Below are 25182 nucleotides of genomic sequence, written 5' to 3'. Positions count from 1 at the left end.
ATTTAAATCTTGACTTTGCAGTCAGCATTTTATAAACATGCTGACAATAAAATAGACTAGTGCTCCTCTGTGATCCTGGTACCAATCGCTTTTTAGAACACTACAGCACAAAGCACTCCTTGGCATCAGTGTATTTGTTCTGCATACCCTGAACATCATGCCTTCACTATAGGTGAACTGGCCATTACTTTTGCGATAATATAGTACTTATCGCTGTACTGTAATTGAGCACTGGACAAAAAACAATGCCGTTGAATGCTGTAGCTGTTTTCCCAGTGTCTAGAATAATTTATATTGTAATGTACACTCTAGGAGAGGGGTGCACAAACTTTCTCAAGAGCAAGTGCCACTTAAGTGATTTCGTAACCAGTCACAGGCCACAATGAACTATGGTGTTTTACTGTACCGAATTGGCTTATGCAACCCCTGCTATACTTCTGCAGCAGCCCTCTTCCTCTGATTACAGTGCGCTCTGATGCTCTGGGATGGCAGGTCGGCAACATGATCACAATCTGGCCTTGCTGACCCGCCATCCCAGAGCATGGGCATGCGCTTCCCTGGTTTGAGGTCACTGGCTACATCAGAGGGCTCTGCAGGATAGATTGAGCACCCCTACTCTAAGAAAACATTCGAAACAAAGTTATCCTTTCTTGTCTATTGAGGGACATGAGAAGTTAACTTCTGCGTTATACTGCTATTTTTTTATTTTATGTCTGCAAGCAAGATACTTTGCTACATCGCTGCTAGAGCTTGTCTCTTTGCAGATATCCAGGAAGGTCATCCTCTGAACACCTTCAGATTTTCTGCTTATGTTGGTTCCAACACAGAAAAGGTTCATGCGGGACTGAGCTGTCGCCATCCGCTGAGTAGAGTGTTGCCCTCTGCACACACTTTTCCCTGATTCAGCACCTTCCCACTGCTTCTCTGTTTGCAAGAGGTCTTGTGGATCCTTGGTCATACCTATTGCATTGACTTGGTCCCCTTCAGTCACCTGACTCTATGCCTCCTTTCAAGCTGGGTTCATAAGTACCTTGTGCTACTTGGCTTTTTGCATTGCAGTGCAATAGGTCTTATTCTAGGCACAGGGGGCCCAGTCCTGCTGTACAGGGTGCTGCCAACTCTCACTCCACTAATGGCTCTGGTGCTGCCTGTAATGTGCCTACTGAGATGACCAATGCTTGCAGGCTGAAAGTCTACCATCTGCTAGTGTCTTTTTAATCTCCTATTGTGTTGTGCACCACTTTGAAACTTTGCTGACCCTAGTCTAGGATCCTCCCAGTACAGTGTAAAAACAAAACTGCCCCTGTGTGAGATCCCATCCTAACAAAGCATCTGTCTTTAAGGACCCTACTGACAAGCAGCTGGAGCCCCTTGTTCTTTCTGGTAGGTCCTTGTCTGCAAACCTGTTCTTGTTGCAACCTTAATATACCAAACACTAACTGATTATTCTAAGGATTTTAGAAGAGAACTTGCCACTACGGCAGGTGATCTTTTGTGTATTGTATGCTGAAAGAAAATATTGACAGGGATTATGAGGTTTTGGGGAATGGAGGAAATTCCACAGGCAGAGGTGAAAGCTGTTAAGGATCTGGATTCTTCTGTGGACTATTTCCTCACAGGGGGAATCTTGTGGTCTGTGATGGACCTTGCTTGCTGGCCAATGTGGTGAAAACTGACATTTAAATTACTACTGCTAAAATCCTCTTCCCACTAAGGTCACCGATTTTGGGCCCTCATGGCTGAAAAATGATGTACACAGATTAGGCTCACCTGGAGGTGTGTTTGCCACCAAAGATTTTGCTTACCCGTTCACCATGGGGAAACATTTTACACAAAATGGTGCTTGCCGGCTGTTGACCCAGCTATTTCCTCCAAACAAATCCCAGTGGATGAGGTTACGGTCTTAAGATTCCACAGAGAAGAGGTTGCGGGCCCTCCTTAACATGTTCTCTCTGATATGAGTGGCTCCGCAGCCTGGGATGAAGATTAACCAGGTCAAGATTTAGGAGAGGTTTATGCTCTATTTCAGAGACCCAGAATATCCTTCCAGTTGGACACTAAGACTTTCCAAGAGCCTTGAGTCAATGCCTTGGAAAGCTCTCTATAAATAAGATTTCAGGAGTGGGCACTGTCCACATAAAAATAACCTATGTCTTAAGTGTTAGCAGAACTTCTCTGTAAAAAAAGTACATTGAGAATCTGCCCTTTGAGGGTAAACGCTTGTTTCGGACCAGGCTCATGCCTATATCCAGTAGGTGACTAAAGAAGCCAATGGTGACTAGTCGGAAAGCAGTGATGTCTTTGGAATCCAAGAAGCGTTCCTTTTAATAGGCATCCAGCTTCTGACTCTTAAGGAAAAAAACCTACATCCCAGTTCCCGAAAGAACTAGACCCCACTCTCTCAGGGTAGGGGGGGTGGTACGTGCGTCTATTGGCCTTCACGGATACCTAAACTCTGGAAATCTGATTGGGTCTCCAGCATGGTATCCAGAGGCTAGTGCCTGAAGTCCACCTGGGCAGTGATTGCTTCTATTTATCAATTTTCTCTAATCTATACCTTCTCTCTCCTTCATTTTCTTCAGTTTCTGATGCACAGGATGTAGGTGTGATTGCATTCCACTGATTCTGATTGTTCTTGGCCAAGCGGGTACAATGTGGTATTCTCCATAAGTCTCTTGGCAGGCGAGCCATGGGCTTTTCCAGATCCATTAAACATGCTGTCACAATCCTTCATCCTGCTTTGCAGTTGCTGGCTTGTTTGTGACTGTTATCTTTGACCTTCTCTCCTCAAGTGTGCCATTGAGCATGGAAGGCTTATTTCACAGTATGTCATAGGGCACATTTTAGTCCAACATGTTCTTTTGGTAGCTGGTTCCTTCTTTCAGTCTCTAAGATGGAGTTGGAGTTCCCAGGATGCGCCTGTTTTTCTTCGTTAGGCTGAAGAATGATCTGAACTTTTGTTAAAGATGAACAGTTTCTAGTTTCTTCAAAAATCAGTAAATTTGCCATTGGTTCCATCTTGTGGTCAAATCTGATATTGCAGACAAACTGTATCCTGCTGGAGACAAAACAATCATGCTGTTGGGACTGTTTGGTAACAAAACCCAAGGCATACTAGTGGTAGGAGTGGTTATCTTGGGCTGTCATACAGTTTTTGCTAGTTTCCAATCCTCCTGTAGACAGCAGTATATAACCCAAAGGTTAAAGACTTTATTTTGTTCCTTAGTGAGCTCCAAGAAAACCACTTTACAGTGTATAAAATGTCTGTGCATTTAAAGCCAATTAACGTTTAGCTTGCCTGCACCCTCTCTGTATCATTTACAAAAAAAAAAGAAAACCAATTTGTGCAGTGCTAGTAGTCCAAAAATGAGCTCTCTGCTATGAATATAATCTATAAATAACGTGTAGCAATTTGTATAAAAATGTAATAGGAAAACAGTTACACGTTTTAAAAAAGACCTTAAAACCGAGAACACTAGATGTGTGGGCTTTTTTTGGGAGGCAGTTGACTCATTTGATCTGCCTGTGGAGGAGTATGTTAATTGAACTTCCCTAATCAAGACTCCATGCTGGTTCAGTTGTGGGTGGGGAGGTGCCCCATTGATGGTAATTTTTTAAACTGCTGCAACTGATCCCTTATAATACTGGAGGTTTGCATCAAGGTGAAGGTCACTAATTTGTAAAGCTGGTTTACAGGTCTGTTTTCATTCTTTATGGTTTTCTTGCGCGTGTGTGTTGTGTTGTTGTGTTTTTTTTTATTTTATTTTTTTATTTATTTTTTATATGAATTACGTTAAATGTGGTGTGTGTATACTATTCATAGCAGTTTATTTTTTTATTCATACTAGCGCTGCACAAATTGGTAATTTTTATTAGAAATTAATTTCCATCTCCCTATACACATGATCTTTGCAGAAAGGATGTATTGACAGGGTTAACGAGGAGGGTAACATTCTAAGTTTGACCAGAGGATTATGTTTAACACATACTGAGATGAACAGCAACCTTATCTGTTTAGGGATATTCTAGAGCTAGGAACAAAAGCTAAAAGGAATATAATAAAATGCAGATTTGAGTATATCGTGCTTCTTTCCATAATGGAGGAAGGAAGTGTCACCACTTTGCTTATCCTTGGCTTATCCTTGGCTTATGCTTAAAAGGCGAGCGAAGGTTTGCAGTAGAAGGCCCGCAGTTATAGAATGCTCTACCCGCGGACATCTGCTCGGAGGAAAACTAACTGGCCTTCAGGAAGACGCTAAAGACCCATCTCTTCTGAAAACCCAGATGGACACTGGCAGCAAAAGCGCAATTTAGTTTACATATGTAGCGCTAGTTTTATTCATTCATTAATTCATTATCCTAGGTGAGCAAGCTTCTAGTAACTCCCTGTCTCGAATTGCTAATAACCCATGCACATTTAAGATACTCGCACTCCATGTTTTTGGGCAGCCGTTCTCAACCTTTTAACCTGTGATTACCCCTTGAAACTTTCAGGTCTTAGTATTTCATTAGAAATATTCCCCTTACATAGATGGTCAGTGAGAAGAATGGCCCCTCACAGTGGTGGTGAGAATGCAACCCTTACCGATGGCTGAACAGCTCTTTGGGGTCTTGTGTAGGCTTCTGCCAAGTGGCCGTGGATCCAAATCTATGGGAGATCAACCGGCCACAGTTTAGGGCACCCCTAGCAATTTCTCAAGGAAACCTAAGCTCTTTATGCACAGAAAAATACCTGTTGCTCTTCCAGACATCCAATCTGCTCCTAAACTCGTCTAGTGAGCTGACAGCGCAGTGCTTTCACGGCACTAAAATGCCAAGCAATGTCAGCTCTGCCCAGTTCACCACCTTACCTCTGCTAGGACTACAAAACACCTTTCCCATTCCATATCAGTAACGCGGGGAGGATTTCTGTAGTTAATGGGGAGAAGTGGACAGGGCTGGTTACACATTTTGGGTTTTTGGAGTAGTCCACTGGATTTCTGGCAGAATCATCAGTTTTTTTTTTTTTTTTTTTTTTTTTGCAGTGATGAAAGGATAAAAAATGAGTAAATGAGCATATATAGCAGAGATATTTTGTATAATGTTTAATTTGCTGAAACATATACTTTAAAATTAAATGTTAGCATTTCCTTTTTATACTTTTGAGTGTCAATGTTGCCACAATTGTAAATACAAGTTTTTAATGTTGGGTTAAAGCTTTGCTTTAAGAAAATCTTGAATTTTTCTTTTGTAGGATAAGGATTTAAAGGAAAAAAAGGCATCCGAATCTGAACTCACGACCAGCTGTCATGAGTTGCATTCAGCTGTTGAATTCCAGGTGGATTCAAATGCTGAACTTATTGAAGATCACTACAAATGTGAACATGCTGATGATAGAAATTCCATGGAAACGGATGATGCTGAAGAAGAGAATGCTGTAGCTGCTAGTAATTTTACATTAATCCTTGAGGAAGGAGAAGAGGAAGAAGGTGAAGGAAGAGAGGAAGAAGGTGAAGCAGGAGAAAATGAAGCTGCAGAGACTGAAGTGCTTGAATCCGAACATCCTTCAGACAAAGAACTAAAAACCATTTTAAAGTTCTCAACGACTGAGGAATATGCTAGCCAAGAAATTAAAATTACCGACGCATGCCCTGCAAATGCATTCACCCTTGTAGATGGTGAACATAAGACAAAGATTATGGAGACCTTGCCTTATGTGCCAGAGCCAATTAAGGTAGCTGTAGAAGAAAATTTGCTAGATGTATTCAAAGGTACAAGCAACAAAGATTATATTTCGGAAGGGGATAACGAATTGGCCCGCGAAAATGAGTCTCTAAAGAAACGCAGAAGTGTCCGCACTTCTAGGACGCCTGCAAAAAGGAAAGAAACCAAATCGCAAGATGTGGAAGCTGATAACGTTATCCAGCCGGTAACACCACTAAAAAGATCGGATGTTGCAAGGCTTGGAGAAGCTCTAGAAACCTCACTAATGGGAGACTTGTCTGCGGTTGCTAACCCTCAAACCCCACGGAGAACCGTAAGGAAATCAACAAGATCTGAAAGTACTAGTGCTGATCTTGAGGTTCAGCATCAATTAACGCCAAGAAGAGGGAGAAAACCCAAAGTAAATGAAGAAAAGCTGACACTTTCCACTGCACAGGAGGAACAACCATCCTCACAAATTTTCACAAGGAAAAGAAACCAGGTTCCTGAAAAAACTCAAAACTCTGAAGTGGAATTAACAAGTGTAGATGAGGTCACAGCACAGCTGCCACTCTCTCCAGCTAGAACTCGTAGAGGTAAAGCTCCCATTTTAGATCAAGCCAACAAAGGAAATGAAGACTTGCCAGATCCAAAGGTTGGTTTTCTAACACCTCCAAGGATTACAAGATCATCTAAAATTATACAGGAAGCTGAAACAGAAGCAATAACTAAGAATTCTGAAACCGAAACCGAACCAGTTACTACACCTACAAGAGGCCGTAGGGGAAAGCGTGCTGTAAATGAGTTGGTGAAGCATTTTGAGCTTAATGACATTCAAACAAATCCCAATCCACCCATTTCTCCAAAAAGGGTCTCCTTACGATGGTCGAGAAAAAAATCAGAAAATCAGATAGATGTTCCAACAGCTGAGCAAGAAAATGCAGTGTCTCAAGAGCAAATTGTAGACACACCTAGGAAAAGGTTAAGAAGCTCAAACATTGGCCAACTTGCAGAGGAATTCACAGATCTTTCTAAAAAAACTGTTTTGTTAGAACAAGCTGAAGAGCCTACTTTGACCAAAGTAACAAAGCAAGGTAATTTGTCTGTCAGACAGACGAGAAAACGTACTCTTCCTTCAGTTTCAGAGGAAAGTGTGGATGAAAGGCTGAATGCTTTGCATCCAGTAGACAGTCAACACACGGAACCTAATGCTGAGCAAGAGGACCAGACTAAAAGCATCCGTTTAACAAGGACTCGACTGAGTAATGCTTCCACATTTCCAGATCCCTCCACTGTTGCATTTGCATTCACCACTCCTCCTCCACGACGTAGAAAGAATAAAAAAGGTATTTTTGCTTAATGCTCTTATATAGCCATTGGTTTCTGATAAAATCTTAAAACTTTCATATCTTCCCTGTTAAGTGGTTTCCATTGTAAAGGCTAATGCCCTGTACGCACGGTGGGACTTTCAGACAGAAAATGTGCGATTGGATCTAGTCGGAAAATCCGATCGCGTGTGGGCTCCATCTGACTTTCCGTCAGAATGTCCAACACACAGTTTGAGAGCAGGATCTAAAAATTTCCGACCACAAAATCCGATCATTTAAATTCCGATCGTGTGTAGACAATTCCGACGGATGTGCCACGCATGTTCAGAATAATTACAAGACAAAAGCTATTGGCTACTGCCCTCGGATTTTGTCATCGGAATGTCCGACCGCGTGTACAGGGCATAAGGTGTTTGTTGAACCTTCTTCTTCTCTTTTTTTTTTTTTTTTTTTGTTGAATGCTACATATAGAAATGGGTAGTGGGTTTCATATTAGGGCATATCTTTCAAAGATGCATATTAAAACCTCAAATAACAAACAGGTCATACTTGCCTTTGTGCAGATTCTCCTTTTTCTTGGGTCCCCCGCTGGAGTTCCTGGCCCCTCCCACCAAGTGCCCCCACAGCAAGCAGCTTGCTGTCGGGGCGCCCAAGCAGGCTCGCTCTCATTCACGCAGCCAGTGGCTCAACCCAGACCCCCCACTGGCTGTGATTGGAAGTAGTATGAGCCAATTGCTGCTGTCGTTTTTTTTTTTTTTTTTTTTTTTTTTTTTTTTTTCCTTCATGCATGCACCTTTTACCAATTCTTTCAACTGGTGTACCAGGTATTTGGGCATATATTATCACCAGGGAAGGGGGCTGTGATATGTAGGAGTTAAAGCGGGAGTCCGCCGGGAGTTCCGCCGTTTTTTTTTTTTTTTTTTTTTCTTAAAGCCAGCAGCTACAAATACTGCAGCTGCTGACTTTTAAAATAGTGACTTACCCGCCCAGCGCGCCCGCGATGTCGGGTGATGCCGCCGCCATCTTGGGTATGGGAATCAGGAAGTGGAGCCTTTCGGCCTTTATTTCCCGGTTCCCTACTGCGCATGCGCGAGTCGCTCTGTGCAATAAGGATGGTCCCCGCTGTCTCTGGGATCCGTGTGTTTCCCAGCAGGCAGCGGGGGACTTTCGGAAAGGGGCGTACCTTCTGCAAAGTGGGTGCAGATACCTGTACTGTACAGGTACCTGCACCCCCCTCCCCCCTGAAAGGTGCCAATTGTGGCGCCGGAGGGGGGGAGGATTCCAATGAGCAGAAGGTCCACTTTAGGGTGGACCTCCGCTTTAAACAATACACAGTTTAAAATGTTTTTGTTCTCTGCATGCCTCTTGTGATCCTGGATGCCCAAAGCATAAGAAAATTCTAGGGAGTGGTCTCTTCAGGGTCCCTGTAACAATGATGAATATTTTGTGACATTAAAATGCTAATCAACCTCGTTTCAAACTAGCCAGTGTTATAGGACCCTTGAGACCTCTAACCAACCAGCAATGCCATAGCTGAGCAGGTTAGAACCAAAAGAACAAAGCTTTTGCTTTTTCGTGTTGTGTGGACTGCACTGTAGATAAAAATGGTGTACAGTGCCTTGAAAAAGTATTCCCACCCCTTGAAATTTTTCACATTTTGTCGTGTTACAACCAAAAACGTAAATGTATTTTATGTGATAGAACACAGTGGCACATTATTGTGAAGTGGAAGGAAAATGATAAATGGTTTTCAACATTTTACAAGTATCTGAAATGTGTTGCGTGCATTTGTATTCAAATCCTAACTAAAATCTAGTGGAACCAATTGCCTTCATAAGTCACCTAATTGAGGGCTGGCGAGCTATGGCTGCCTGTGTGCGGGTGGGCGAGCACCACCGGTAGCCTGGTTGGAATGGGAGTCGTCCTCACAGCGATCGTGGACTGGAATAAATGGAGAGCTGCCTGAATGATCAGAGCGCAACGCAGGGAACACGCAGATGACTTTCATTTCACATTGCCCACCACTTGCTGTCAGATACAGCCCTTCGTTCTGGGACTTTGATAAACAGATCACCCATCCTGGAATTGGACGGGTGATCTGGCAATCGAAAGCTCCCCAGCAAGGTGGTGGGGCTGTATATGACGTTGAGGGACGGGAACACAGCAATTTTAAATGAAAGCTGATATTGCTGTGTTCCCTTCGCTCTGATCATCCGGGCGGCTCTCCTGTTCCTCTACTCCCCTTGCGTGGTGGGCACAAGCTGCTTGCATCGGTGGGCATGGATAAAGTTGTTAAATGTTTTATGCAGAATTAAGTTATAAAAATATTAAGTGTCATTTAATGAGCCATGAGGGCATGTTTAGAGGTGGAATGGGGGGGGGGTTATGTGGGGCAACAACTGGTGGTGAGTAACCCTTGAGGCCTAGCTAGTAGCTCGGGATTTGAAATTTTGAGCCCAGACCTAATTAGTAAGTAGAGTCCACCTGTGTGTAATTTAATCTTGGAATACATAAAGCTATTCTGTGAAGCCTATTCTGAATGGGAACATTCAGATAAACAATATTATCCTCCTAAGATATTTTCCACCCTTTATCCTATGGAAGAGGATTTCTATGAAAGAAAATGGGGGTTCCAGCAATTGCCTCAGTGAGCAAGAATCTAACATGTCCGGTGGATAATGCACTGATGTTAAAGGATCCAACAGATAAAAAGTTGGAACTTTCTATAAACAATGTATTTAGCAAGTTCAGTAGCGCAGCTGGTTCTTGCTGCAATTGGTGTATCTCAGTCCATTAAGGAACAGTTTGTGGAGATACTGATAATTCTGCCTGATCAGCAGGCCCAGCAATGGGCTGGTATATCAGACGCACTGTTTCACAGGAAGACTTTAACAGCCCACAAGACAGCATGCTAAAGCCTCATGAAGGAGCACCTCCGCTCGTTCGGGTGGGGAGAAGGCTCCTGCTATTAAGATCTGGCAGGAACAATGTCAAGACAGATGGGTGGCTTCTGCAGTTTTTTTTTCTAGGTTAAGACTAGAGTTCCTGCTCGTTTTTTCTAAGGGAAAATGTTCCAAAGGATCCAGAGAAAAAATTACTTTCTGGATCATCTATTATCCCAGTCCGTGATATCAGAGGTTCCCTTAGTGGAACAAGGCACAGGATTTGATTCAAACCTTTCACGGTTCCAGAACCAGAGAGGTAAGACCCATTCTAGATCTCAAAGATCTGAATCGGCACTTAAACATCCGATCCATTCGCACGATCCGATCGGTTGTATCCATCCTGCAAGGAGGGGTGTTTTGGGCTTTAATCGATATCAGATGCATATCTCCATGTGCCAAATTTTTCCACTCGCCAGAAATTTCTGGGCTTTTTAAAATATAAAATCATCATTTCAGTTGTGGCTCTGCCATTCGGTTTAGCCACAGCACCGTGGGTGTTCTGAAAGATTCTGGCACCTCCTTTATCCAGATTAATGGGTCAAGGCATAACAGACCTAGCGTATTTAGACGATCTATCTTTTAATAGATCATTGAGTCTCAGGTCTAAACCAGAGTGATTGCAGAATCCACTGGGTTGGATACTCAACCTAGAAAAATCCTCCTAAAAACCATCAAGGAGATTACAGTACTTGGGGCTGGTTATGGATACTGTACAGAAGAGGGTATTACTCCAGACGAGACTCTGTTCCATTGTAGAACTAATTCAGCTTTTCAAAATAAAGATCGATCCTTCCATTCAGCTGGGCAGGACATTGTTGGGGGAAATAATGGCCTCCTTCGAGGCCGTCCCGTAAGTTGGAGCCTAAATTGGTTATCTAGCAAAAGGGAAAATCTTTTCTACCTGTATCCTAGAAAGTGTTAACAGATTCCAGCCTTCTAGGCTGGGGAGCAGCCCAGGAAGAAGATTCTGTCCAGGGGAGATGGTCCAGGTTAGAGGCCCTTGCCTATCAACATTTTGGAAAATTTGTGCAGTAAGTCTGGCCCGAGAATCTGGGACAGTCAGACTACGGGACTGTCCTTTCAGGATTCAGTCCGACAAGGCCACGGCTGTGACGTCAATCACCGGGGGGCAAGAGAAGTCGTGCAGCCCAAAAAGAGGTGAATAATGTTCTAGCTTGGGCAGAACACAACATTCCTTGCCTATCGCCAACTTTCATTCCAGGAATAGAAAGTTGGCAGATGGACAACTTGAGTCGCCAACAATTATTTCTGGTAGAATGGTCTCTTCACCCTGAAATCTTAGCGGTATGTCAGAGATGGGGGTGTTCCGGACATGGACCTATTCGCGTCCAGATTAAACAACAAAGTCGACAACTTTGTGTCGGGAACAAGGGATCCGCTAGCAGGCGGAACAGATGCATTATTAGTCCTCCCATCTGATCAGATTTTTACTGATCTATGCGTTTCCTCCAGTCCTGCTACTTCCGCGCCTTCTCCGCAGGAACGAAAGGCGATTCTGGTGGCCCCAGAACTCGATTTAACGAGATCATAAAAATGGCAGGAGTCCTTTGGACTCTGCCATTAGAGCTAGACCTTCTCGCACAAGGTCCGGTATTCCATCCTACCTCGGGGACGAAAAATTTAACAGCTTTGACTGTTGAATCCCACTTTATAAAGGATCGTGGGTGATCTCCTTCAGTTAGTGTCTAATTTGATTAATGCCGGGAAGCTGGCTTTCAGAATCATTTACTATAGTCTGGAAGGCATATGTTTCTTGGTGCGGATCCAGGGGTTGGCACCCCAGGAAGTATGTCAGGCAGGATCCTTGATTTCCTGCAAATGGGATCTGAAACGAAGTTGGCCTTGACTTCCATCAGGGGCCAGATCCAGGCCTTGTCAGTGTTTCCTTTCAATGGCCTCTTGCTTCCCAATCTTGGTGCGTAGCTTATTTAGGGTGTAACACAGATTAATCCCCCTATCAATGCACCTCTAATCCTTGGGACTTAAATTTGGTCTTGTCTGCTTTGCTGAATCAGCCGTTTGAGCCTTTACGAGAAATTGCCATGGTCCTTTTTGACAAGAGATAATCTTTTCTGATTGCCATTTCTTCTGCTAGAAGAGTATCGTAAATTGCATCTGTCTTGTAAAGAGCCATATTTGATCATGCATAAGGATCAGGGGTTTTATGTCATCCTGAATTCCAACCAAAAGTGGTAACAGGTTTTAATTTAATTTAAGATATTATTCTTCTTTCTCCCCAGAGCCTCAATTTAGGGAAGAGAAGGCACTAAATACCCTTGATGTAGTAAGAGTGATCAGAGTCTATTTAAAGGCAACCACTCAGGTTCGCAAAACATTTTTTTTGTACTGCCAGAGGGTCCAAAATGTGGACAGGCAGCGTCAAAATCCACTATTTCCAAATGGATTCGTTAATGCGCTATCCCCGGGCTTCAATGTTCAGTGTCCTCATCCTTATCCCCCCTGCTTTGATGAGGACACTGAACATTGAAGCCCGGGGATAGGGATGAGGACACTGAACATTGAAGCCCGGGGATAGGGATGAGGACACTGAACATTGAAGCCCGGGGATAGGGATGAGGACACTGAACATTGAAGCACGGGGATAGGGATGAGGACACTGAACATTGAAGCATGTAGCTCAGGATAGGCACTACAAGTCCCAGCAATGCAGAACCTAACACGGCACGTAGCTCAGCATGGTTGGTAAATAATACTAGGTAACAAGGGAAGTATTAGTGTTGTAACGCACGGCCCAGTGTTTGTGTTGTCTGTAACGTCACTTCCGTAACATTATGTGATGGTTTCGCTGAACAGTATTGCCGAAACTATGTTGGAACGCATGGCGCGAGTATTTGGAACGCTATGCGCATGCGCAGTATGCAATTTCTGGCGACAGCCTCACTTCCGTAGCATTCTGTGATAGGCAGCAAAATATGACACTACAACGGAGCCGCACCGGAAGTGACGGGGTTACAATTTACAACACCGCCGCCGGGTGTACCAAGATGGCCGCCGGCTCTGGAGCTAGGCCGAAGCCGCGGCCTTTCCTAAGGCCGCAGCCACGGACCGCTCCGCGGATCGCATGGTGCGGACCAACTAATCGATAATGAAAATCGTTGACAACGATTTTCATTAGCGGTTATCGATGATGTCGATTAATCGTTTCAGCCCTAGTTATTACCATGGCTCTGTGTCCCCTGATGTACATCAGAGGATTTTACAGGTAAGAGGTTTTAAAAATCCTGTTTTGTTGTTTTTTTCCTTTTTTGGATCTTGCCAAAGATGCCAAAAAGCTTTGAATACCTCCTGAACAAATGATACATGCAACCATCTTTTAAAGATGGAAGACCATTTACTCAAACTAGGAGTAAGACTTCAAATAAAGAGATTTGTCACAAATTATAATTAAAAAAAGTAACCTCGTCACCCCCATGCACCCCAATTTAAACACCCAGCTTAGTTTGCAGACATTTATATAAAGATTTTTGTTATAAAAGAACATGCACAAACAAACAAAAAAAACTTGTTTTCTTAATTTCGGATAGGCGAAGGAGTAGAACCCGGTTTTTATTGCGATTTGTGTCCCTGTTAGGGAGATCCACTGTGTATTTTTCATTATTATTGAAAGTAAGAGAAACCCACATTTTAGATTATCCCTAGAACCGTAATAGAGGGGAAATATTTTAATGGTGTTCTCACTTTGGAAGAATATCCTCACTTCCTGTTTTGGCTATGGGACAAGGAAGGAAAATCTCTCCAAACAAAGATAGCAAAAAAAAAACTGACGGGTTATAACTTCTACTCCAGATATCTGTAAAAGCTTTTACGTCCTCTCCCATGGTCGTTTTTTTTTTTTTTTTTTTCTTTCTTTTGGGTTTCACAGGTGTACACAATTGTAAAGCTTGACATGCTTGGTATCCATTTACTCAATCCCACCTATTTTATTTTACTGCAAAAATGGATAAAATGTTCTCGGCAAAATAGTTTTTTTAGTATATTTTTTCCTGAAAATCTGCATTTGATAAATGGCTGTGCTAATGTGTGACATAAATTGCAACTGCCACCATTGTTAAGGGTCTCTACTTTCAGCAAATGTATATTGTTTGGCTGTTTAAAGTAATTTTTAGCAAATATAGATTTTAACATTTGAAAATATTTCAATATTGCCGCAAACAGGTGGTTATTTAACTGAAAAAAAAATGTAGATTTTACACTTCAAATCCCATTTTTGCTTTGCATGGTAAAGGAGTATAGAAATGGGGGGCTGACTTGTTTTTAAAATTTATATTGTTTGTCTATTTGGTCCTGGCTAGCTTGACATTTTGCAGGCATGTTTGCAATGCAGGATGACTTTTCGTCTTCATTAGCAAGCATCTCACTATGCCTCACATGGTACCTACCTAAGCCAGTATTTAGAACAAAGGAACCTGAGTCTTGTGTGCATGCAGTTGGGTATGCTTTAATACTTCTTTTTTATTTTTATTTTTTTTAGTTGAACCGGTGGCTCCACCCATCTCTCCAGAGTCTATACAGCCCCCTGTTGCTCCTCAGTACATCTTCTCTCCCCCTTCTCTGGGGTCAAGGAGGACAACCAGAAACTCCACTATAGTAACAGAGAAGGAACAGGTGAGCCAAATTTCCATTGTGTGTATAGTTTTTATATCTCATGCTAGTCTTGCCTGCAGCTTGCTTGACCATCTATATATTACAGGATTCAAAGATTCCAGAATCCCATGACCGAGAAATTGGGGTTTCTGAAGAACAAATATTAAAACGACCAAGGGGAAGACCTCCTAAACATAAAGGAAACAAAGCCGGAAAGTATGTATATTTTAAACTGAGACCTGGGTATTTGTCAGATTTCTTTATGCTAATGTATTATTATTCTCTGCCTAATACTAGCATTATCAGAGCGCTTAGGGATCGTATCTCATATTTTTCTTAGGAAATCTTTTCGCTGCCACCGACATAAGGCTTACAGCAGCAACATCAGCCTGCTAAGCAGCTAGGAGTGTTTGTGTACTTGTCAAGCCCACTGTCTGCTTTCTGGTGGAACTGACTTTGTTTTCCCCCTGACCCCTTGCCATTCAAAAGGGGTTGCTTTCTTTCCTCCCTTGCAGGAACCTTGATTGTATAGACCTTCCTCCTAGAGGAACTTTTTTCTCCTACCTACTTTTGAATCTACCTCTGGCCCTTTCTCTGTTGCTGTGAGTTTACTTCCAGTGAAGACCAAGGTGTCTGTCTCTGAAGACCAGGTGCTTCCTGGTGAAATCTCTTAGCCAGTTCATCTGGTGGCTGTTGGCTCCCCCCCCCCCCCTTTCCCTTTCTTGAATACTTTAGGGGACCTACCAACCTGAGGTTAGGTCCCTCTCAGTTCACAGATCCGCAGATTTGTGAAGGAGGCCCTTCAGCACCATTCCTTGTTCTAGATTAACACAGATGCTTAATCTTTTGTCTGTCCCTCATTTCTAAGGTCACGGATGTCCCAGACCTGTGGGTTCAGTCAGTGGTTGCAATGGGGTACAAAATAGAATTCAGATTTTTAACATCTCACTGCTTTATTCTCTCAAACCAACCAGACTGTTGAAGGATGGTCAAATTAGCCGAATGCCCTGAACTATCGCTTGTCCCAGGGACTAGTTGTGCCATTACCCTCACAGGACAGGTTCAACTTTTTTATTCAAACCTGTTCACAGTACCAAGGCCCAACGGGCTATTCGCCCTATTTTTTACTTGGAATCCTCCAAACAAGTACCTTTTTAAAATTCCAAAATTTTGCACAGAATCCAAAAGGTTGCTAATTGCCTTTCTGAGACTAGGGAGATGCAAGGCACCTGTAGACCAATGTTAATTTAGTAGACAAAAACATTTTGTGTCATAGGTTTTGTCAGCTGCATGTTTTCAGTGACGAAAATAAAATTTTAATTAAGTCAGTTGATGAAAATCAATTCCAATTTTTGTCAGCAAAAGGATGTTTACCCACCTGAATATCCGCATTCCTCTGAGCACCGCCTGTCAAAGCCTCAGCCCATTGACACTATTGACAAGCTGTATTGGCTGAGAGATGCAGGCTACCATTAAAGTGGTCCTAAAGGCAAACGTTTTTTTTTTTTTTTTTTTTTTAATCTTGATGCATTCTATGAAAAACGTGTGCGCAGAAGCTCCCCTAATACTTCATGTAGGTCCATCTAGTGCCAGCAATGTTTCACGAGATTCGGCTGTCCGGGACACCCCTCATTGGCTGAGACAGCAGTGCAGCGCCATTGGCTGATGCTGCTGTCAGTTGGCAAGCCAATGAGGAGAGAAAGGGGGTGAGGCCGGGCCATGGCTCTGTGTCTAAATGGATGCAGGGAGCCTCAGCTCGGGTGCCCCATAGCAAGTTGCTTGCTGTGTAGGCACTCAACAGGAGGAAGAGGCCAGGAGCGCCAAAGAGGGAACCAAGAAGAGGATCTGGGCTGCTCTGTACAAAACCACTGCACAGAGCAGGTAAGTATAACATTTTTTGTTTTTAATAAAAAAAAACTTTAGTATCGCTTTAATACTTTTTCCTTTTTCTATGCAATTTCACACTCATTCACGCTATCTCTTTGGTGCCCTCTGCTGGCCTTTTCTAAATCGGCAGCACAATTCCATCCCCAGCTTATAATGGAAAACAGTGATTCTTATTGCATGAAATGGGCCCAGAGGGACCTACTACAGACATACTTGGACTTCTAGCAGACAATTTCGGCCTATTCCCAACAGGCCAGATCTATCTCGGAGCCTTCTATTTCATCCTGCTTCAGTCTTTGGCTTTAGGCCAATATGTATTCTTCTACATATTTTTAGTTTAAAAAAAAATCGCAGTGAGCGTATATTGATTTGCACAAAAGTTATAGCATCTAAAAGAGGGGATATTTATGCCATTTTTTTTTAACTAGTAATGGCGGTGATTTGAGATTTTAGTGGGACTGCGACATTGTGGCAGACAGATTGGACACTCTTCTCTTTCTTTTATTGACAGACACGGCTCCTTTAAATCTTGACCTTAGGGTTATATCATCAGGAGAGGAATAGGCAGAATATGTAAAACATGTAAAAACAGCAAAACTTCACAGCACCGTCCAGGGTGGCGGTCCCACTGGCTATAACCCCTCACTCTGCTTCCTGCAGCTTAGTTTTTTTTTCTGCCTAGTGGCTCCTGGAGGGGACCATTGGTCCTCTGAATTTTTTCTTTATTTTTCTACAATTTTGATACTGTGATCTACAATCAACAGCCCGGCTGGGTGACAGGCTGGATAATATAGATCCTTGTAGTCTCCCCAGCCTGGCCATCGAGCGTGAGCAGACCCTAGCTACACGCTGGGTCGGCCATGACATGCCCCTTTCTGGTCCAGGGGCGTCCAGTGAACTCTATGCTCCAGGGTGCACACGACTGGGCTACTTCTGTCCGTGTCAGTGTGCCATGGCCGACAGCCACCCGTACTGCTCGGGTGATGGTTCTGTGGTGGAATGCATCCAGCAGTCACGGCAGGAGGGGTAAGTACGGCTCCACCTGCCTAGGCAACATGAAGCAGCTGGGCATTTACTGGGAGGTCGACTGGGGGGTCTCGCTCTCCCTTTTTTCTCTCCCTGTCCCTTGTTCCCTCTTCCCCCATGCTGGGGCCGCTGAGTGACTGGGCATGAGGTGCGGTGCATGTACCTGGCCTTGGCGGGCTACGCTGGCTGTCGGGGTCCGCTCCTTCTTTCCCTGTTTTATCTGGCCACAGTGAGGTGTTCAGGCTGTTTGCCATGAGTGGAGGTTGCTGCACGGTCATTTTTCTGTAGCCTTAGTGTATTACTCTCAGCCATTTCCTAGAAGGTTCAGCGGCCATTTTCTGAGATTTTTTTTGCTAGAACGGCCGGCGGACATTTTCTTGTAACCTCAGCGTGGTTTACCTCTAGCGCTGGTGACGGCTTCCAGAACAGAGCGGTTTTTACTCAGAACACCTCGTGACTGACACAGAGGAGACGACGGCGGCAGCACAGCGCAGTACCTGGGTCAGGGTGGTGAGTCCTACGGGGGGCCCTTGAGTCTGCGAACAGCTAGGAGGCTGGGATTTTGTGTACCATGCCATAAGTCCCTTAGTAGTGACAGGCGAGTGAGGGTCAGCATGGCGTCAGAAGCCAGTGCTTCTTCCACAGACATCCCTGCTATTGCAACTGGCTCGCCTGCAAAAAATGCGGTGCCTATGGACGCTTTGGTGGTGGTCCTGGAGTCCTTTGTTGCCAGGGTGGAGGTGGCATGCGGGCGCTGGGAGGGGGGGGGGGGTACAAAACGTCCCCTACCCCCTCTGTCTTCTGGGGAAAGCTCTGATTCAGACTCGGGGCCCTGCTGTGACAGACGGCCCCTGTTCTGACATGTCAGAGAATGCTGACCAGGACTGTTCAGACAGTGAGGATGACTGTGTCCAGGTTAGTGCAGGAAAAAGTGCTAGTAGGAGCAATTTTCACAGCAGTGTGGTATACCCTGAAATGCAGGATACATCAAGGGCATCTGAAGAGGTGGCGGTCTCATTTGGGTCCCTCAAAGGTGTTTCTGTGTTTGACTTATTTTGAGAAATTAATTTACAAGAAATGGGGAAGCCTGCCACAGGCTTTTTCAGTCCCGAGAAGAATGACTGTGCTTTACCCTTTTGAGGAGAGCCTCCTGAAAAAATAAACTTTGGTCGTTGACCCCCCGGTAGCCAGGTTGAGTAAAGTAACCATGATTCCGGTAGAAGGGACTCCTGCCTTCAAGGACCCTGCCAACAGGTGGGCCGAGGCAGTGGTCTGGTCCATGTTTACGGTGGTGGGGTCAGCGTTACGACCTGTGTTGGCCACGGCCTTGGTGTTGTAGACACCTACTGAGGGCAAAGTTGTTGCACCGTGAATTGGAGAAGCAACGACTTCCCTGATCTGCATAGAACTGGCAGATCAGTTGGTGCATGGCCTGTATGTCTGTGATACGGTCCCCCTGCTCTCTAGCGTATCAGTATCAGCAGTGGTGCTGCAGCGCCTGATTTGGCTGAAATGCTGGTCTGCGGACCAGGCATCTAAACATGCATTGGCGGATTTGCACTTGCAAGGTGAGAGGCTATTTGGAGCCTCGCTGGATGACCTTATTAAAAATGTTACCTGTGGGAAGAGCATGTTGCTCCCACAGCCCAGGAAGGGTAAGGAGCCACGGTGTAGGCAAGGGCCCTCTTTTTCCACTCAAATGGCTTTTTCGCCCACCCAGGTCAGCAGGTAAGCGTTCCCAGTCCGACAAGGTGCCTGCTGAAGGAAAAAAGTGTCCCTGGTTTCGCAAGCCAAACAAGTCTGTGAGCACAAATGTTACCGCATGAAGATTTGCGGGTGGGGGGGTCACCTTCGGCAGTTTGCAGCTCGGTGGACCTCCCTACTGTCCGACCAATGAGTCTGCAAACTGGTTTCATCGGGATACAAGATAGTTTCTTGTCCACCAAACCGATTCTTTCCCTCCAACCTTCATCTGCTTCCGGCTCGTCGGGAGGCCTTGTTTGGGGCAGTACAGGACCTGCTACTGTGCGGGGTGATAGCACCTGTACCGACGCAGGAAATGTTCAGGGATTCTACTCCAATCTGTAGTCCCAAAGGAGGAAGGTCTGTCCAATCCTGGACCTTACGGCCCTCAACAGCTTTGTGAAAGTGCAAAGGTTCAGGATGGAATCTGTTCGTTCTGTGGTCGCTGCACTCATCAGGCGGACTTCCTGGCATCCTTGGACATCAAGGATACTTGCATGTAGCCATATGCATCAGAAGTTTCTGCAATTTGTAGTCGGAAGAGCACTACCAATTTGTGGCTATCCCTTTTGGCCTAGCGTCAGCACCCCGGGTCTTCACCAAGGTGTTAGCCCCAATTCTGGCATTAAGGCAATGGGGGGATCGCAATTGTAATGGAAATTTGTAGGTTCTGTATATAACTGTATTCTATTTTATATGTATTGCACAATGCCCTCACTGTGCACACGGCACTAATGTTTTCAGTACATGTTTTGCATTCTTTCGAGTTCTGATTAGAATTAGCCTGCCTATGTAACGCCCCTTGTTACCATAAACGTACAATTGTAATATTAATGTGATACCTACGTAATCATGTGTATAAAAACCTTCACATGCGTCATAATAAAGAACGGTTATTTGGAAAGATGCTGAGCGTATCTTGTATCTGTTCCCTACTGCAGTAGTTATTCATTTGGAACCACTAATCAATATGAGGCTAGGAGTTGCCTATCATCAAAATATCCATTTCACAATCGTGGGTTACCTAGACGACCTCTTTCTGAGAGCAGCTTCCGCCTCAGAATTAAGGGAAGATGTAACGATCGCCATGCAAACTCTTCGGGAGTTTGGTTGGATACTGGCCCTAAAAAAGTCGGTGTTTGTGCCGACTCAACACCTGGAGTACCTGGGCTTACTGTTGAACTCCTCAGAAGCGAGAGTCTTTCTCCCTTCAGACAAGCTGCAGACTCTTCAAACTTCGGTGAGGTTATTTGTGAACCCCAGGTGGTCGCCGCTGTGTTTCTGCATGCGAGTCCTGGGTCTCATGGTAGCCGCTTTCGAGACTACCATACAGTCAATTTCACACTCGAGTCTTGCAGAAAGATTTTGTCAAAATGGGACAAATCTGTTATCCCTGGATTGTTAAATTTGGATGAACCAGTTAGTCAGGGATTCCCTGCTCTGGTGGCTGAGGTCTCCGGCCCTTCGATCTGGGAAATCGTTCCTTCCTCTCCAATGGATGGTGATCACAACAGACACCTGCCTGACCGGTTGGGGGGGGGGGGGGGTGTGGGAGTGTTAAACGCAGGAGGAATTGCACCTGCCGATCAATGTGCTTGAGCTTCGGGTGATCAGGCGGTGCCTCTCCACATGGTCGAAGAGGCTGCAGAGGCGTCCGGTCAGGATCCAGTCGGACAATGCCGCGGAGTTGGCGTATGTAAACCATCGAGGAGGAACCAGGAGCTCGGTGCAGCATGGGTGGTTGCTCACATCCTACAGTGGGCAGAGCGGCACGTGTCGGCCATATACATTTCGGGGGCGTAGAAAACTAGCAGGTGGACTACCCAAGTCAGATGCTGGACCAAGGGGAATGGTCGTTTCATCCAGATGTATTCTCCTTTGCCTAAGGTAGAGCACACCAGATGTGGATCTCTTGGCCTCTCGGCTCAATCGGAAGGTACAGAGGTTTGTGTCCAGGACAAGAGATCCCTGGGCGACGCGTCAGATGCGTCGGCAGTTCCATTAGGGCATTATCGTCTGATTTATGCCTTCCCTCCACTATAACTACGCAGAGTGGGGGCCGCGAGGATTCCGGTGATTGTCCCGGATTGGCCTCAGCGTCCTTGTTATGCCAACCCAGTACGACTGGTGGCAGATGTTCTTTGGCGGCTGCTGGTGCGAGAGGAACTTCTATTTGATACTTCATCTTGCTTTTCCGTCACTGGTTTTAACGGCATGGCTGTTGAAAGCCAGGTGCTAAGGGACAGATGTCTATCAGACTCGGTAATTTCCACTATGCTGAGGGCGCGGAAGTCTTCTTCGCAGAAGATTTATCGATCGTACGTGGAAGGCCTACCTCTCCATGTGTGAGGAGAGGGTGTTATCTGTGCACAAACTCAGTTTCCAGGATCCAGGTGTTTTTTGCAGCGAGGCGTGGATCAGAAACTTGCTTTAAGCACCATTAAGGGGCAGATATCAGCCTTAGCTGTCTTCTTTCCACGTCCCTTAGCGACTCATTCATTTAGTACATTTGTGCAAGGGGTTCGACACGTAGCCCCTCCGTGGGATCTCAATTGGTTCTTCAGAAACGAGCGTTTGAAAATATTAGGGAGATTCCCTTATTGACTCATTCTCAGAAAGTAGTCTTTCTAGTGGCAATTACATCTGCCAGTAAAGTTTCTGAATTGGGGGCCTTGTTGTGCAAGTCTCCCTACCTGGTTCTCCACAAGGATAAGGCTGTGCTACGTCCGCAGCCCTCTTTTCTTCCGAAGGTGGTTTCAGCTTTTCATCTAAATGCGGACATCGTGCTGCCATCCCTATATCCTAAGCCGACACATCCGAAGGAAGTTGCCTTACATTCCCTGAATGTGGTCAGGGCTCTACGGGTGTATCTGTCTGCTATTGTTCCTTTCCGGAGGTCAGACTGTATCGGTAGCTGATCCAAAAAAGGGTCTGACGGTCTCGTCGACCACCATCTCTTGGTGGATCAGACAGATCGTGGTTCAGGCTTATGCCTTAGAGGAGAGTGCCCCGCTTTCCTGTAACGACACATTCCACCAGGGAGATTGGAACCTCCTGGGCTTTCCGACATCCAGCGTCGGTTTCCCAGGTGTGTAAGGTGGCGACTTGGTCGTCCGTTCGCACTTTTGCTAAATTTTACAAAGTTGACATGAGTGCATCTTCAGATGCTTGCTTTGGCCGCAAGGTTTTGCAGGCAGCTGTGTAAGGTTGCAATTCACACTCATTTAAGTTACAAGGTTGTTGTGAACGCATCTTCGGATGCATATGTTGGCCACAAGTTTTGCTGGTGGCCGTTTAAGTTGGCAACTCCTCTGTTGAGAAGTTCCTCTTTGTGGGTGAAGTTATTTATTGCTGGTTCCACCCTCATATTTTTGACACTGCTTGGGGATGTCCCTAAGGTCACTATTTAAAGGAGCTGTGTCCGTCAATGAACGAAAGAGAAAATTGGGTTTTTGTACTCCCCGTAAAATCCTTTTTTCTGAAGTTCATTGACGGACACAGCACCCACCCCTCCTATTTATGTTTGTATTGCTTTTTGACGAACTGAGCTGCAGGAAGCAGAATGAGGGGGCTATAGACAGTGCGACTGCCCCCTGGGCGGTGCTGTGCAGTTTTGCTGTTTTTACAGGTTTTACTTGTTCTGCCTAGTCCTCTCCTGAAGGTGGCGATATAACCCCAAGGTCAAGATTTAAAGAAGCTGTGTCTGTCAGTGAACTTCAGATAAAAAAGGATTTTACGGTGAGTACAAAAATCCTATTTTTTTTTTTTTTGGACAATTGACATGTACAGTGATCCGAGCTAAAGATGGCCACTGATTATGGTATAAATGTATGGGTCTGGGCTGACTGGAGGAGAGAAATTATTCCTAGGATCTCTCTCCTCTCTCCCCCCCTCTCTCTCCCCCCTCTCTCTCCCTCGCCCCTCTCTCTCTCTCCCTCGCCCCTCTCTCTCTCTCCCTCGCCCCTCTCTCTCTCTCTCCCTCGCCCCTCTCTCTCTCTCCCTCGCCCCTCTCTCTCTCTCTCTCCCTCGCCCCTCTCTCTCTCTCCCTCGCCCCTCTCTCTCTCTCTCGCTCGCCCCTCTCTCTCTCTCTCGCTCGCCCCTCTCTCTCTCGCTCGCCCCTCTCTCTCTCGCTCGCCCCCTCTCTCTCTCGCTCCCCCCTCTCTCTCTCGCGCGCCCCCTCTCTCTCTCGCGCGCCCCTCTCGCGCGCGCCCTCTCTCTCTCGCGCGCCCCTCTCTCTCTCGCGCGCCCCTCTCTCTCTCGCGCGCCCCTCTCTCTCTCGCGCGCCCCTCTCTCTCTCGCGCGCCCCTCTCTCTCTCGCGCGCCCCTCTCTCTCTCGCGCTCCCCCCTCTCTCTCTCGCGCTCCCCCCTCTCTCTCTCTCGCGCGCGCGCTCCCCCCTCTCTCTCTATCTCTCGCGCGCGCGCTCCCCCCTCTCTCTCTCGCGCGCGCGCGCTCCCCCCTCTCTCTCTCTCGCGCGCGCGCTCCCCCCTCTCTCTCTCGCGCGCGCGCGCTCCCCCTCTCTCTCTCTCGCGCGCGCGCTCCCCCCTCTCTCTCTCGCGCCGCGCGCTCCCCCCTCTCTCTCTCGCGCGCGCTCCCCCTCTCTCTCTCGCCGCGCGCTCCCCCCTCTCTCTCTCGCGCGCCCCCTCTCTCTCTCGCGCGCCCCCTCTCTCTCTCGCGCGCCCCTCTCTCTCTCGCGCGCCCCTCTCTCTCTCGCGCGCCCCCTCTCTCTCTCGCGCGCCCCTCTCTCTCTCGCGCGCCCCTCTCTCTCTCGCGCTCCCCCCTCTCTCTCTCGCGCTCCCCCCTCTCTCTCTCTCTCGCGCGCGCGCTCCCCCCTCTCTCTCTATCTCTCGCGCGCGCGCTCCCCCTCTCTCTCTATCTCTCGCGCGCGCGCTCCCCCCTCTCTCTCTCTCGCGCGCGCGCTCCCCCCTCTCTCTCTATCTCTCGCGCGCGCGCTCCCCCCTCTCTCTCTCGCGCGCGCGCGCTCCCCCCTCTCTCTCTCGCGCGCGCGCTCCCCCCTCTCTCTCTCGCGCGCGCGCTCCCCCCTCTCTCTCTCGCGCGCGCGCTCCCCCCTCTCTCTCTCGCGCGCGCGCTCCCCCCTCTCTCTCTCGCGCGCGCGCTCCCCCCTCTCTCTCTCGCGCGCGCGCTCCCCCCTCTCTCTCTCGCGCGCGCGCTCCCCCCTCTCTCTCGCGCGCGCGCTCCCCCCTCTCTCGCGCGCTCCCCCCTCTCTCTCGCGCGCGCGCTCCCCCCTCTCTCTCGCGCGCGCGCTCCCCCCTCTCTCTCTCGCGCGCGCGCTCCCCCCTCTCTCTCTCGCGCGCGCGCTCCCCCTCTCTCTCTCTCTCTCTCTCTCTCGCGCGCGCTCCCCCCTCTCTCTCTCGCGCGCGCTCCCCCCTCTCTCTCTCTCGCGCGCGCTCCCCCCTCTCTCTCTCGCGCGCGCGCTCCCCCCTCTCTCTCTCGCGCGCGCGCTCCCCCCTCTCTCTCTCGCGCGCGCGCTCCCCCCTCTCTCTCTCGCGCGCGCGCTCCCCCCTCTCTCTCGCGCGCGCGCTCCCCCCTCTCTCTCGCGCGCGCGCTCCCCCCTCCTCTCTCTCTCTCTCGCGCGCGCGCTCCCCCTCTCTCTCTCGCGCGCGCGCTCCCCCCCCTCTCTCTCTCTCTCGCGCGCGCTCCCCCCTCTCTCTCTCTCTCGCGCGCGCTCCCCCCTCTCTCTCTCTCTCTCGCTCCCCCCTCTCTCTCTCTCTCTCTCTCTCTCTCTCTCGCGCGCGCTCCCCCCTCTCTCTCTCTCGCGCGCGCTCCCCCCTCTCTCTCTCTCGCGCGCGCTCCCCCCTCTCTCTCTCTCGCGCGCGCTCCCCCCTCTCTCTCTCGCGCGCGCGCTCCCCCCTCTCTCTCGCGCGCGCGCTCCCCCCTCTCTCTCTCTCGCGCGCGCTCCCCCCTCTCTCTCTCTCTCGCGCGCGCT

General features: G+C 47.2%; 1 protein-coding gene across 1 annotated transcript in view; it reads left to right on the top strand.

The window, feature by feature from the left end:
• Window positions 1-25182, top strand: part of AHCTF1 (AT-hook containing transcription factor 1) — a 158594-nt gene that overhangs the window by 130629 nt on the left and 2783 nt on the right. The window contains exons 33-35 of the mRNA XM_077486284.1: window positions 5234-7028; window positions 14469-14602; window positions 14688-14797. Coding sequence (XP_077342410.1) covers window positions 5234-7028; window positions 14469-14602; window positions 14688-14797 — 2039 coding nt within the window. The remainder of the gene's footprint in view (window positions 1-5233; window positions 7029-14468; window positions 14603-14687; window positions 14798-25182) is intronic.

The sequence above is a fragment of the Lithobates pipiens genome, unplaced genomic scaffold (genome assembly GCF_037356315.1).
Source record: "Lithobates pipiens isolate NorthernLeopardFrog02 unplaced genomic scaffold, aLitPip1_a1.2 Scaffold_18, whole genome shotgun sequence".
Taxonomy (NCBI): Eukaryota; Metazoa; Chordata; class Amphibia; order Anura; family Ranidae; genus Lithobates; species Lithobates pipiens.
This window is presented reverse-complemented; position numbering and strand designations above follow the sequence as displayed.